This window comes from Cotesia typhae, unplaced genomic scaffold (genome assembly GCF_013202065.1).
Source record: "Cotesia typhae breed Kobodo isofemale line unplaced genomic scaffold, CoteBio_Ctyphae contig_26, whole genome shotgun sequence".
NCBI lineage: Eukaryota > Metazoa > Arthropoda > Insecta > Hymenoptera > Braconidae > Cotesia > Cotesia typhae.
In genome coordinates this window covers 2,383,531-2,398,275 of record NW_027423732.1, presented here as the reverse complement: position 1 = coordinate 2,398,275, position 14,745 = coordinate 2,383,531, and the positions used below count along the sequence as shown (strand labels likewise).

The 14,745-nt window shown below is 28.9% G+C and overlaps 2 protein-coding genes across 3 annotated transcripts; one reads left to right on the top strand and one right to left on the bottom strand.

The window, feature by feature from the left end:
• Positions 1-145: 145 nt before the first annotated feature.
• Tsp2a (tetraspanin 2A) lies at positions 146-6,846 on the bottom strand. The gene is made up of 5 exons (XM_074239844.1): positions 6,631-6,846; positions 4,611-4,808; positions 4,352-4,528; positions 2,655-2,840; positions 146-305 (listed from the first exon to the last, which is right to left on the bottom strand). Exons 1-5 carry the CDS (start codon positions 6,721-6,723, stop codon positions 228-230), a joined length of 732 nt encoding a protein of 243 aa, XP_074095945.1. The 5' UTR covers positions 6,724-6,846; the 3' UTR covers positions 146-227.
• Positions 6,847-10,643: 3,797 nt separating this feature from the next.
• Positions 10,644-13,499, top strand: LOC141525376 (golgin subfamily A member 7). Of its 2 annotated transcripts, none has more exons than XM_074239848.1 (3): positions 10,644-10,895; positions 12,080-12,253; positions 12,602-13,499. In XM_074239848.1, exons 1-3 carry the CDS (start codon positions 10,872-10,874, stop codon positions 12,890-12,892), a joined length of 489 nt encoding a protein of 162 aa, XP_074095949.1. In that variant the 5' UTR covers positions 10,644-10,871; the 3' UTR covers positions 12,893-13,499. The 2 variants fall into 2 exon arrangements, with proteins under 2 accessions (XP_074095949.1, XP_074095950.1); XM_074239849.1 differs by having other exon boundaries at positions 10,646-10,959; positions 12,602-13,497.
• Positions 13,500-14,745: the final 1,246 nt, after the last annotated feature.

The following is a 14,745-nucleotide window of genomic DNA, read 5'->3' as shown; positions in this document are numbered from 1 at the left end:
TTGTGTGTAAATAAATTATTTTTATTAATCATAATTATTAATCATATATTTTAATTTAAAAAAAGAAATAACAATAAACTTTTTTTTGTAAATAAATTATTAATAAAAAATGATACATATTAAACATATATTAGATATTAAAAAATCAGTGTTTAAAAACTATTTTTATGTACTTGATATTTATAATAAAAAAAATGTTATTAATAATGGCGATTAATTTTTTTTATCTAGCGTTTGAATATAGCCGCTTCATCTTCTTTTTTCTTCGCTTCGATTAGAATTAAGGACAAAACTGCTTGAATCACCTGAAAATAATAATGATAAAAATAATAAAAATTACAATAATTGAGTAATAAAAATAAAATTAAATTTGTTACAGAAATAGTTCTGTATCCTATTATAAAAATAGGATCAGTAGTAATTTTAAAAAATAGAATTTACAGTCGACATTCATTGAGAGAAAAAATTTTATCTAAAATATACGGGAATTCTTGTGACAAGAAAGTAAATTTTTGGAAATTTTCAACAATTTTATTTCTTAGCTGAAGAAATCAAAAGTTTTCTCACAGTAACTTTCTTGGTAGAAAATAGTTTTTTAGATTAGGAAAAAACCATTTTGGATGAAAATTTTCAAGTTGTGTATCTAAAATTATTTTTCCAGAAAGGAAAAATAAAACTTTTCTCAGTGTAGCAATATTGATAATTATGGTAACCGTAATAGTAGCAGTAATACCAATAATGAAAGTTATAGGAACAATAATGAAAATAGTGATATTTCTAAGATTTAAGATTTAAGTTTATTAATGCCAAGGCACAGGCCAAATGGCAACTTTCCATTATTACATAATAATACAAAATATTTAGCGATCATATTTTCAAATTTATAGTTTTTGATTCGACAATTTGCTCAACTTCACTAAAACGATTTATTAATTTAATATTCAGTCTAAAAGTCTAGCTCTAAAAAATAATCGAAAACTTTATTTTTAAATACTTCAAGACTATTTGAGTTAACAATATCACTAGGCAATTCTTCCCTAGTAATAGTATTAAACTGAAAAAAAAATTAACATGATTCAAAAGAGAAATTCTTGAATTAAGAAAATAATTTTGAAGAGTGACGATAATCAAACAAAAATTAATTTTCGGGAATTTTGTTGACCGAGGAAATAAAGGAATATCAGGATTGTTTTTTTATTTCGTTTACGAAGTGTACATCAAACATCATTTACATAAATTTTAATGAAAAAATATTAAATAGTCTTGAAGATGTGAGCGTTGCCGTAAAAGCATATCGTTGCACGTAGCCGATTTTTTTATGGTTTTTCCAAAATAGTGACCGATTGAAAATTTTTTAGTTGCTTGACTGTTCGCAAAAATTTTCTAACCATCGCTATTTTGTGAAAATTAAAAAAAAAAGCAAGAAAATCGGCTACGTACAACGATAATTAGATTCATATACATTATAATTAACTTAGGCTTTTAGATTTTAAATAACCCATTTATAAGAAATAGATGCGACCATAAAGACAGAATTTTTTTGCCCTTGTGAAACTTCATAAAATTTAAATATTTCATTTTTGCCTCCTATCCCTGAAAAGTTAAACTTATGGAGCGATAATAACAAAAAATATCGTAGGTCATTCGGCCGTTTAATGGCGATTTTAACAACGACTTTTTTTCGATATTCGCTTTAATGTTTGTGACGCGAATGTTCGAAAACGAGCATAAATTTCCGTCCTCGGCTACGCCTCGAACGTTAAAATTACGCCCGTTTCGAACCTTCTCGTGTCACAAACCTTAAGCTCATATCGTAGTATCGTCGCTGTCAGAAAACCGCCACTTCACGACCTTATGACATATATATCTATTTTGAGCTTAAAGAGTTCAAAAACAAAATAAGTGAAATGTTGAACGCTTAGGTATAAAGTTAGCGCGAAATTGCAAGGATGGCCTTTAGGGTCAACTGTTTTTCTAATTTTTTTTAGTTCGTATTAGTAATAGACTTAGTAATGAAATTAGTAACGCTAGTAGAAATATTAATAATTGAAGTGATAATAATTGTAACAGTAATAACAGATTTGGTAACAGTATTAGGATTAAAATACTAATAATAATAGTAGTATTTAAATAACGTCGATAAGCTGTCGGAAATAGAAGATAAAAAAATTATTAATTCAAATTTAATTGGTATAACTACAATATATCTGTAGTGATGAATGATGTAAGAATGTAACTGTCCATTAATCAATCAATCAGTCGTGCTTGAGGCATCAACTTTAATTAACTTTTAAGGATTAGCGGAGTACATTCGAAGTTAAATAGGTTAAATAAGATGGATAAGATGGGGAAAATAACATTATTTATCAATAACTAAATACAAATAAGTGAGTTATTATGTATAGTGAGGGAGTAAAAGTGAAAGGATTTACGTCCTTTAAAAATCAATAGGTCAAAGATATTTTATTGAGTCCTTGGTAAATAAACAATTAAAACATTTTATTATTATTATATATGTTACCGACTTACGAAGATTACGATCTACTTGAGAAACTAATTGCAATTTGTATCATATTTTATGATTGATACATTTATGATTTCACAATTAAATATCTGAGCGAGGGGGTTGATATCAGAAGAAATATTATACTTACGTGTAACATGCAAAGAGTGAGTGATAAACCAGCGAGCCACCCAGATCTTGACTCTAAGTACCAAGTTAATTCGTCAACGCAACCATGGAAAAATGCGTTTCCTGTTACAGTATCACGACATTCTGAAGGCAATGGTTTCAATAGATCTAAATAATCCATTGGGCCATTTGCACCGCAGCAACCAATCTAAAAACAAAATTTATCGATCAATCAATCAATCATTAGTCAACGTCAAAATTTCAATGATGTAAAAGTACCAATTATTAACACTTTAAGATTTGTGGCAAGGATCACAATTTTTTCAATATACTTCGAACTAAGACTTTTTTTTTTAATAATAAAAGTCGGTGAATATCAAATGATTTTATTAATGACACAATGTTGTACTAATTATATTGACGCCTATAATGATCAAAAGTCATTAATTTGCTAAACAAAATACTACAAATCAAGTATGTAGAATAAATATTTATTTATAACTTATTATTTCTAGTATTTTAAAAATAAACCTTCAAAACAAAAATGAAATCGACACTGTTTAAACACTTGAATCACAGTTCTACCAAAGACAGAATAACCGCAACAAAATAGCAGACTAAATAGAAGCTACTGACACTGTCTCGGATAGCTTAACTGGTAGAGCCTTTAGCGCGTAACTGAACGATCCGGGTTCGAGTCCGGATCTGGGCTGTCCAAATTATTTTTTCGGTTACCGAAAATTCCTACTGAGTAAGGTCCCCCCTCACCCTTATCCTTTATTTCTCCAGTTCCCAAACTTGTCTTTAATGACAAATTTAGCTATGAATTATGGCTATTTTGTTGAATTATGAGTTATTTTGTTGTGGAGACAAATAACCGAATGACAAAATAATCGTTCTACACGATAATACCACATATTAATTTTCATAAAATTTTATGAAAAATCCGTAGTTATTTTGTGTGTGTTTATCTAAATGTACGCCAACAAATAACCTTGATACCGTGCTGTACACTATAATATAAGCTTGTTATAGTGCTGCGCTAATGAAGTTCCGAAATTTTACATTGAGTATTTGAATTTTTTGCAAATATTCCTGTAAACGGTTATTTTCTCGCGATTATTTGAGCGTGACACCGTTTAAACTGACGTATTAACATATAATATTACATAATAATATCAGAAATCATTGGGATTCGGATACAAATATCTTTTGAACGTTTAGAGTAATTAAACACGACAGACCGTTTTAGAGAGCGTTAAATTTCCTACAAAAATATATCATACTCATTTAAAAATATTTATCCGTCAATGAGGTAGAAAGTTGCTTAGAAAAAATTTTGTTTTGATAAATTTTGCATTAGACTTGTCTCATATTCTTGCATAAGATTACTAAAGCTAGTTATATGTAAATCTTGAATTAGTTCATTCTACATGAACTTGAACTAGACCCATATGTAAAAAAAGACACTAGCAACTAGGGGTTTTGTTCAAGACACTGGCACCTAAATCTTGTTCAAGCACATGTTACCTGGGCAATATCTTAGGGCAAAAATCAAAATTATTAACGCTTAATCATTAATGATCAAAATATCCATAAAATGGAAATGAATGTAATTAATTAGCCATGCGCTTCATACTAAACATTCTCTCAAGTTTCTGGTTGAAAATCGAATGTTTGAAGTAATATAAAAATTGTTTTTATAAATGTAACGCTTACATTTTCTTGGACGATTTTCAAAATTTGAGATTGTCTGTCATACTGCGAATTGACAATCAACGAAGTCATGGACCGATGAATAATAGGCTGAATTTTACTGTCATAAGTTGAGTAATCAAGCAATACTGCTGCTCCGGCCAATCCGAAAACGAATGTGAATAGTTGCAATCCGATATTCTGAAAAGTATTCAAACAGTTTTCGTATAATTGATCATTTTCATCAACATTAGTGGCTTATTGTCGGAAATAAAGAACTCACAATCCAGAGAAACAGAGCACTTTCCATTAAAGCGGCCGCAGATCCAAAGAATGCAATTATCATTACAATTACAGATGCTATTATCAATATGTAAGTTCCGATGTAATAGTCACCCAGGTCAAGAAATTCAACCCATTCTTGAAAGCCAGGCTCTACTCGCAGCCAAACAGCTAGACCAAACATCCCGCCTCCTAGAATCTGAAAATTTGATTTTTTTTTTTAATTTTATTTGAAAAATAAGTGTAATTTATAATAACTCAGAAAAGAACTACATGATTTAAGAAGGATAGTTTCTTAGAAATTCTATTTTTATTCCAAGATAGGGTCGAAGTACCGTTTGTAGCCACCGTACCTTTTATGGCCATTTATTGTTCAAATAAACAATAGAAATGAATTTATATTAATAAACCATTACAAACTCGATTTGTTTTAATACAAATTTTTTAAAACTCAACAAAAATATGGTTATAATATTATCATTTTTTATAAATTTATTCATGTTAAATGTCCAAAAACGGTGCTAAGGTGGCCAAAAACGGTACTTCTACCCAGTTCAGTTATTTCTACGTGAGAAACTAACTCTTTCTTAAAATAAAACTTGATGGCTTGAAAATTCTCAGAAAAATTTTACTTGAACCTTTCTACAAGGACTTTACGATTTTCAAACGAGATAAATATACACGAGCCAAGACTTTCTTTTTCGAGAATTAAGCCAGCTTCGATACCGATTTTAAAAATAGTACTAAAATTTTGAAATTTTTTTTATCGAAAGATTTTAAAATAAAACGATCACTATTAGAATTTCAAATTAATCCCCTATACCATTGTTAAAAAATGAACTTTCAAAATTCGTTCTTATACACAAGCGTAAATAGGAGTTGTTTTTTAAAGTGCTATTGTATTTGCCACAATAATATAATCATTATAAGTTATTCAGTACCAATAATTAAACATTTCTGAACAGAGATTATTTTTTTTAGTTCAATCAAGGGTTTGTCATTTTACTACTAACGAAATGAAAGAAAAATTTTAGTTAATAACGTCGCATGTATCGTTAAGCCGAGGAAAGACGACAACAACCTAAAATAATACAACTGCGGAAAATTTGAATAACTATGACATTCATTTATAAGTCTGAAACTTTCTTTCACTGATCGCTTATTATGATTTAATTTATCTCTCTAATATTTTGATATTTTAACTTCCCACTTTGAAAATTAACAATTAATAATTCGTAGGACTTAATAGTAGATGTAAATTATTATTTCTGAGTTTTGATTAATTTAATCATAACTTGATCTTCTTTCAAGAATTCGTCATCAATTATTTCAAAAAGTTATTAAAGATTTAAAATTAGATTTCTAAGATGCACTCTCATGATACATCAGCATTTTTTTAATTTAAATTGTAATGTTTATGATATTGAAAGGCAGTATAATAAATAATGTTAAAAAAGTTAACTGTGATTACAAGCGTTTAAATTATTTATTATTTTACTTTGTATAATTCAAATTATTTTAATTTTACAGTTAATTTAATAAGGAATAAAAAAGATTGCGAAATCATTTACTAATTTATGTTTCATTCAAAATGACGAGATTCAGGACAATAAATTCTTGAATTCAACGATCAATTGACTTCAAAATGATTTTCTTGGAACGATTACTTTTTTTAAATTCAGAGTATTCTTCTATCAATGCAAGTTATGTTGCTTAAATTAAAAATGTCTTTCAATACATTTGCGCCACTTATTACATTTAAAAGTAAAAATTTCTTTGAAATTAAAAATGTATTTTAAAAATTTTTAAAGTATTTTAATTTTTGTCAGAAGAATTTTTTAAACCGAGTTTTGTAAATAATAATTATTTTGGCTAAAATGTTTACAAAATTACTTACTGATTAAAAAATATTATATTTACGAAAAAAATTAAAGAAAAAAAAATAAGAACCAAAAAAATTTAACATAAATACTAAATTATTCTGTATTTTTTAAGACGTAAATATTCAAAATAATAATTACCCATAAAAGTGCGTTAAATGAAAATATCGTATATTTAATACAACCGATCTGTTTTTCCAACCGCATGGCTTCATTTCCTCTTATCCCAACCATTTTTCACGTCACAAAAAACGTTTTTTTTTTTCTCAATTTTTCTATTAATTAACTTTAAACTGTCCAAAAAATCACAAACTTCTCTACTCAAAAAAAAAAAAAAGATCATCAGAACAGGTTGGTACACCGTTACAGTCATACTGAGATATTTTCCGTGTAAACTTTATCTCAAACAAATACGAGATAAGACGATAAGCACGCCCTAGATACTAAATAACGAAAATGACTACACACTCTCAAATTATTAAATTATACGTACAGATCATTACTATACATACAACACTTTACTCTATCATTCATCTTTATCACCGTTATCTTTTGTCACATTTTTTTCATAATTGTTGATAACTTTTTCTTTTAAGAAGGTGATTCATACGCTGCTATTTTTATTACATATTTTACACACAAATTGTTATTCATTGCAACTCTTATCGAAATGTCAATAGACATTGGTTAAGAATCATTCCTACGAATAGTAAGTGATTACTACCCGCGTCGAAATTTAAATAGTAGATTCAACGTATTGAACATTCAAATCGTAAGTTGAGCGTATTAGATTTCGTCCCGCTGCGCTAAATAAAGTTGCCGCTTTCCGCCTTCGTCGGACAAAAAAATAGTATACAGCCCTTAGGAAGTAAAGAAGAAAACCTCAGATTACATGTTATCTGAAGCTTTCATCAGCTTTCAACAATTACATGTGATCTGAGGCTTTTCTTATTTTCCTTCCCAAGGGGTGTAATATACTATTTTGAAAACTAGAAAGTTAATTTAATATTGATAGATTTTAAAGTGGTATGATATGAAATCTACAGTAATATCACATTTTTTTTGTAAATATTTTTCAAGAGTAAATTTTAAATAAAAACATTTTCGCATAAAAAAAATATGTAAATTCAGTCAAAAATTAAAAATTTTTTTTTTGAGCATACGATAATTTTTCAGGAAACCCGATAGTTTTACGGCACTGTGTCGATTAAGCAAGCAAAAGTTTCTGGGAATACTGACTTTTAAACACAAATTGATCAGACCGAAAATTTTGAAGAAATTTGGAAAATTCACTGTTTCCGAATTTGTTCGACAACGATAACTCACGAACTAATCAACCAATTTCGACGTTCTTGGATAAGATCGACGTGGTTTTTGAGCTCGTGTAGTTATATCATTACATTCAAAATGATACGAAAAGAAATATCAGAGTTATGTGCACGAAGAGCTCGAAAACGTAATAAGTGCAATTTTGAGCGCTTAAGTATGGAATTATCAGGAAGTTGCGGGGGTGATCTCGAGGGTCAACCGTTTTCCTAATTTTTTTTGAGATTTCCGACAGGAAATAAAGAAAAACAGTATACTATTCGAAAAAAGTCTTACACTGAACGTCGAAATTCATTTTGATTTCGACTTTGGATATTTTGTTTTGAAATTTTACTTAAAGCGTACCAAGTGCACATGCTTATCCCTCGACCTTTTGCACATTCATTGGTCATTGGGTTGTCATGCCACTCACAAATAAGTTCACCTTCAGTTCATTGATATCCCTGGTTGCATAAACTTTTTATTTTCAAATCATTTCCAATTAATCGCTTCAGTTGTTTTTTCTGTTCAGAAGTTTCAACAAAAATCAGTTTTGCCACTTTCAAATATTCTCTTAAATATTTTCTCTGAAAGTGCTTTGAATGTGAGCCTCGTTCTAAAGGAATCCCATACTTATTATAATACTTGGCCACCTGAATTTGAATTTCTTTTGGTCATTCGAAATAATCATCGGATTCTTTGTAGACAAAATGCTTATCAACGGGTGTACCGGGTAAACTGAGTGATAAACTAACAATGTAACACTCTTTCACACATAAAGTTTTATACCGATCAAAGTAATAGTTAAAGTCGACAACTACTATTGAGTCTTTAAAATTTTGTCTACTTTTAGACATTCTGGAATGACTTTTGCAACCAATGTCGTCAATTTTGTATCTAATAGTAATTAAACAAATTAATAAAAATTTTTTAATTCAATTTTTAAAGTTCTTTAATTTCAAAGAACTTTGACGTTGAAAATAAATGAATCATATTTTTTGATCAGTCATCATCGATGCAGTCAAATAATCTAAAAATTTATTAACAATAATAATGAGAAATTACGGTCGAAATTAATTGCACGAAAAATTTAAAAGATCCAACAAAATTTTATCAACAATGTCGTCACTCAAGATGCTTTACTTAGAGATAAAATTATATTGTAATAGTTCACAAAATTCAAAACAACACACTTTAAGCGCTGATATTTGTACCAATATAAATATTTTCGTTCAATATATTGTTTCCATCGCTGTGTAAAAAAAAAAAAAAAAAACGGTTGACCCTAAAGGCCATCCCTGCAAATTCCCGCTAATTCCATACCTGGTCGCTTAAAATTGCACATATGACGTTTTTGAGCTCGAAGAGCTCAAAAATACAATTTGTGTTGTTTTCAGCTCTCCGAGCTCAGAGAGATAGCTTTTCAATGCTTTTGAGCCCTTTGAGCTCAAAAGTCTGATAGAAGTTTGATAAAACACTATACTATAAATTTATTATCAGAAAGAATGTGATCAATAATTCTAAATAATGGATTATTCTCTTGGTAATTAGACAAATGTATCGCACAGTTTTCTTTGAATGTAGTACCACTGACGTTTATGTAAGAAAATTCTCGAAAATCCCACCAACTTTTATTTTAAAAATATTTTTCATGTTATTTCGTAAAACAGAACCGAAGTGTACACGATCAGCGAATCCTTCTTTTTTCATGAGCCTCGAACTTGATTCAAGCTGCAATTTTGTCCCAATAGTCAGCAATATATTTATACGATTGGTAACTAAATTAGCCTGCTTTTTTAATTTTTTGTGAAATGCACCGTGAGCAATTTATTAGAATTAAAAAATTGAAGGAAAGTTAATTGCTTCATTGAAAAAATAGCACAAATAACTTTTGTATTTTTAATTGTTAATAACTAATTAAATAATTAATTAATTAAGTGAGCAATTGCGGATTTTGATTGAGCAATTAGTGAGCAATTAGGAGCACCTAATCGTTTTCTTCTAATATTACACTTCCATGTCAACTTTTTAGCGGTAAGTTTGCTTCAAATTGCGGACGTAGATTGACAGTAAGTTATAGGTAAGGTGGCTATCAGGGTAGCGTCGATTTATCTAATATTAACAAATTTTCAAACACCAAAAAAAATTTTTATTTCAACAAAACAAATAATAGTTTAAAAAAACTAAAAAATCACGCTTTTATAAATAAACCAAACTAAAAAATAGAAAATAAATTTAAATTAAGAATAGTGTTAAAAATATCAATAAATATAAATTAATAATAGTGTAAATAAAAAAAAAAATTATTTCATTTTAAAAAAAGCGTGGGGTGCATGGTGTCAATAGTTATAGATATTTTATTGACAGATATGAGTATAATGATTATCATTTTGATAATATCTTAAAGGCACTTAAAGGAAATATTGAATTTAGGAAAAAATCCTGGGAAACAAGAATTGTAGCTAAGGTAATTTTCTAAAGAAATTGTTCGTGTACTACTACTACTACCAGTCTATCTTCAATATTTTAGGAGCTACAGTAATTTAATAATTGCTACAAAGTAAAAAGTCAAAAATCATTTCCTAATCAGTATCTAGTGACTATAAAAATGACCATAACTCCTAAAATATTGATTTAATCAAAAATTTATAAGAAACAAAAATTGTAGCTTAGAAAATTTCCTATCATTGTAATTATTGTAATTTCAATTTTTATTATCATTATTATTACTTTAAAAACAATTAAAAAATTTACCAATTTAAAATTTCGCGCTTTTTATTTCTATCAATTCTGCACATGCGCACTTCAAACTTTTTACCGCGCATGCGTTAATTTTTTGTAATGGCGTCGATCTCGTGTTCTTGCTGACGCCAATTCCTCGTACGCTGATAAAAAACGATAGTTGATAGTTAATTTATTAATTTAGCTGATTACATTTATCACAAAAACTGTTAATTACCTCGAGGAACATTCCGAAACTTTTATTTGACCTGAATAAGTACCAAATTAACTCTGAAAGATAAAAATATAAATATACATAAATTAATGCCTGGAATTGACAAGTGTAGAAGATATTCATGAAAAAAAAAACAAATTCCATGGTAATTCAGTTTATTTTTATTTTTGTTAATTAGATACGTCAAAACGATAATTAAAATGCCTCTCGTAAGTATTTTTAATTATCTACTTTTTATAATAATTGTTGTTTTTGGTTTTTTTTTTGTTTCTGCTGTGAAATTTAGTGTTTTTATTCTATTTATTTCATTGTTCTCATTAACAATTAAGATAAAATTAATTTATTTTTTTTAGTTGCCATTTTTTTTTGAAAATTTTTATTTAAGTTAATTTTTGGTATTTTTTAGTTTGAAAAAATTTTTTTTTATTGTGAATTTTAGACATTAATTTTTTTAATTAAAAAAATTAATTAAATTATCTTGTAATTTAAAAAATCATTCAAATCATTTTTTGAAACAATTTTTAAATTTTATTAAAATTTATTTTGTAGGAAATTTAGTGCAATAATGTTTTAAATTAAGAAAAAAAATTAAAAATTAATTTTTTTTATTTATTTACTTCTGGATATAAATTCTATAGAGGTGGATTACACTTGTGCATAGGAACCAGAAAGAAATACAAAATATAAAAAAAAAAATTACAAAAAAAAGTATTATTATACAATTTACAAATCATAATAATTTTACAGAAAAGAAAAGCACAAAATTTCTAATGTTATAAAAAAGAACAAATTGCTATTCAATCATATCTTAGATATGGAATACTACCATAAGTTACTAACAATTAAGATTTCTAATAAATATAAGTGATAAAATTTTTAATTGGATTTTTGAAATTTTTATTGGAGTAGAAAAAAATATTTTTTTTTTTTAAACTTGTTTTTTCATTTTTTCTTATAATTAATTCATTTAATATATAAAAAAATACTAATAGATAATATATTTATTGTTTCAAGAATAAATCTCGTATTCATACAAAAAAAAAAAAAAAAATCCATAAAATATTCATAAAAAACTTTTTATGTGGATTTTTATAATGATTTATTTGATTAATAAAAATATTTCATAATTATAAAATTTTTGTGTGAAATTTAAAAACTGAGTAATAACAAAAAATTTGTTGAAAAAAATTTTCAATGGTTTGTAGAATTTTTTGAACTGTTTTTTTTTTTGTCAATCTATTTGTAAAAAATTTTAAAACCATCAAGTTACTCTCAATTATATTATATTAATTTATAAAGATTATTTTAACAATTCTTTATATTTTCCAGGGAAACCATGTAACGATGATACCTTTGGACGAAATGTCTCGAGGACAACCAGGAGGCAATGGTGGTGCTAACAGTCCGCCTCAGAACTGTATGAAAGTATTTATCCAGCGGGATTACAGCCAAGGAACAATGGTCAAATTTCAGACCAGGTTTCCGCCTGAATTATCTGATAGAGTAAGTATTCAATTATTATTATGACTATTTTATAATATAAGGTAAAAGCTCCAATTATTGACACTATGAGAGACAAAGTTATGATTTCATTTTTTTAAGCAATCAAATATCGCGTTACTAAAACCATAAAGGCGCATAGAAAAAATTTTTTTGCTGTAGCCAATGTAAAAATGTTGGAAACATTAACATCTATGGAAAAAATCGAAAAAAAATTTTTCTTTGTTATACGCCTTTATAGTTTTAAGAAAAATTTTTTTAAAAGCCAAGATACTACTTTTCCCGCATGAGTAATAAAATTAGGCACGCGATTTATTCACAAATTTTGTTATATAATAATAAAAATTTCAGCTGGACATTGAATCATTCGAGTACACAATAAACCAACTAAACAACTACTTCGCAGAAGCGGAGCGAGCAAGTTGTTCAACGTACTGCGAGGGTTGCCTGGCGTGCCTGACCGGGTACCTGATCTATATCTGTACAGAAACGCACTACGAAAAGTGCCTAAGGAAGGTCGCCAAGTTCATTAGCGAGCAAAACGACCGCGTCTACAGGCCGCGGGGCCTCCTTCTGACCGACCCGACGACCCGGGGACTCAGACTTATAGAAATTTCAGTCCTGGACCGGCCGCCCTCGTGACTGCATGTCAGCCGATCCACCGAATTTTTTATGTGACCTCCAAACTAACAATCTAATTTTTTTTTTTACTTAAAAGTAATTATCTTTAACAAATTAATTATTAATTAAAATTGCTATGCATTTACGTGCAATTACTTCCTAAAATCTTCCATTATTTTATTTTTGATTTTTCCTAGAAGAGAAGAAATGCTGGTGATTGAAATTTTAATTTAATAAGTGGATGGGCTGAATTAATTATTATAATTAATTAATTAGTTGTGTTGAGATTTGTCCCAGTTAAGAAGCGTGGGGAGAAAAAAAAAAGAAAAAATAATTTTTAGTTGCTGAACCGTGAGTTTTTTTATTTTATTATTTATAACTGCATTTGTTTTATAATTAATTATTAATAATTAACTGGGACCTTGCAATAAGTCTGAATTTTTAATTATTCATTATTAATAATTAATAATCGTAAATCCATTCACTAAAAGTGACTAATAAATGTAAATAGTGCACACGATTTAAATTTAAAATATATGGTTAATTAATAGTAGATTAAAATCACGAACGATTTAATATTATATTAATTATTATATTGATTAAGTATATAATATGTGACGAATTTAATTAAATAAATTGATGAATATTTATTTTTTTAGTCGGATTATTTTAGGAGTTTTTTTTTCTTTAGTGAGGGTAAATGAATTTTTGAGAGAAAGTTTTGATTAAGTTGAGAGAAAATTAAATAATTATGTATAAGTTGATTTAAATATTATTTTAGATAATTTTTTTGAGATATATTGGATTATGTATAATTATATAGGACTAAGGAAATTTATACAGTGCGGCTTGTTGCAATCTCAATCAATGCATAGCTTAAAGAGCATGGTTTAATGTTGGCCACTACGAAGACGGAGATTGTGGCTCTTACAGTTTAGAGGTGGTTTCCGTGTCCTTTCCAGATTCTTGCTGTGGGTCAACACATCGAGAATCGGAGGGCTTTGAAATACCTTGGAGTGACGATCAACTCGAAATTAACATTTCGAGAACAGATTGTCAGTGCGGCCACCAAGGCATCAGCGACGGTAGCAAATCTTTCCCGGCTTATGCCGAATGTCAGAGGACTAAAGAGCAGCTGCCGACGAGCTCTCATGGGTGTCGCTAGCTCTACGGAATAGAGATATGAGAAGAGGCACTCAAAGTAGACAAATATCGGAGGCAACTGGTATCGGTACAACGGAGAGGTGCGCTGAGGATAGCCTGCGCCTATCGAACGGTCTCAGAGGCAGCTTTGTTGGTCATCTCAGGTGTGATTCCAATCGACCTATTGGGTTTTAAGAGGAGACGAATCTGGGATGCTCGACGGGCTGGCGAAGGACCTTTGAAAGACGTGAAAACCCGCGAACGTGAGGAGACCTTTGCGCTCTGGCAAAAGCGCTGGGAAATTGGGGAGACGAGCCGTTGGACTTATAGGCTCATTGGGCAGATCTATGACTGAGTACTGAGGGACTGGGGGGAGGTAGACTACTATCTCACACCAGTTCCTTGCTGGTTATGGACAGTTCAATGCCTACTTACATCGTATGGGGATCCGAAGCGATCCTTACCGTATGTACGGTCTAGGAGTTGCTGACTCTGCCGAGCACACCTTTTTTGATTGTCAACGTTGACCCTGAAGGCCATCCCTGCTAAAATAAAACCTAAATATTTCGAAACCTTAATTTGAGTTTTTTTTTTTACCCCGTCTAATCGGTAGCCAATACCATAATTCGAGAAAGTTGTTAAGGTCTGACTTTCTCGTAAGACTCGGAAAAAATACTGACATTTTTAGAAATTTTTATTCAAAAATTTGCACGGTCAAGAATAAATTAAAC

What these genes read in the sequence shown, in the direction of transcription:
- LOC141525376 (XM_074239848.1), top strand. Translation starts at nt 10,872, where the DNA reads ATGAAAAAAAAAACAAATTCCATG. An exon ending in AAAAAAAAACAAATTCCATG is followed by an intron (nt 10,896 to 12,079) that starts GTAATTCAGTTT and finishes TATATTTTCCAG; the next exon opens with GGAAACCATGTAACGATGAT. An exon ending in CGCCTGAATTATCTGATAGA is followed by an intron (nt 12,254 to 12,601) that starts GTAAGTATTCAA and finishes TAAAAATTTCAG; the next exon opens with CTGGACATTGAATCATTCGA.
- Tsp2a (XM_074239844.1), bottom strand. Translation starts at nt 6,723, where the DNA reads ATGGTTGGGATAAGAGGAAATGAAGCCATGCGGTTGGAAAAACAGATC. An exon ending in TGAAAATCGTCCAAGAAAAT is followed by an intron (nt 2,841 to 4,351) that starts GTAAGCGTTACA and finishes TTTTGTTTTTAG; the next exon opens with ATTGGTTGCTGCGGTGCAAA. An exon ending in TCACTCTTTGCATGTTACAC is followed by an intron (nt 306 to 2,654) that starts GTAAGTATAATA and finishes TATTATTTTCAG; the next exon opens with GTGATTCAAGCAGTTTTGTC.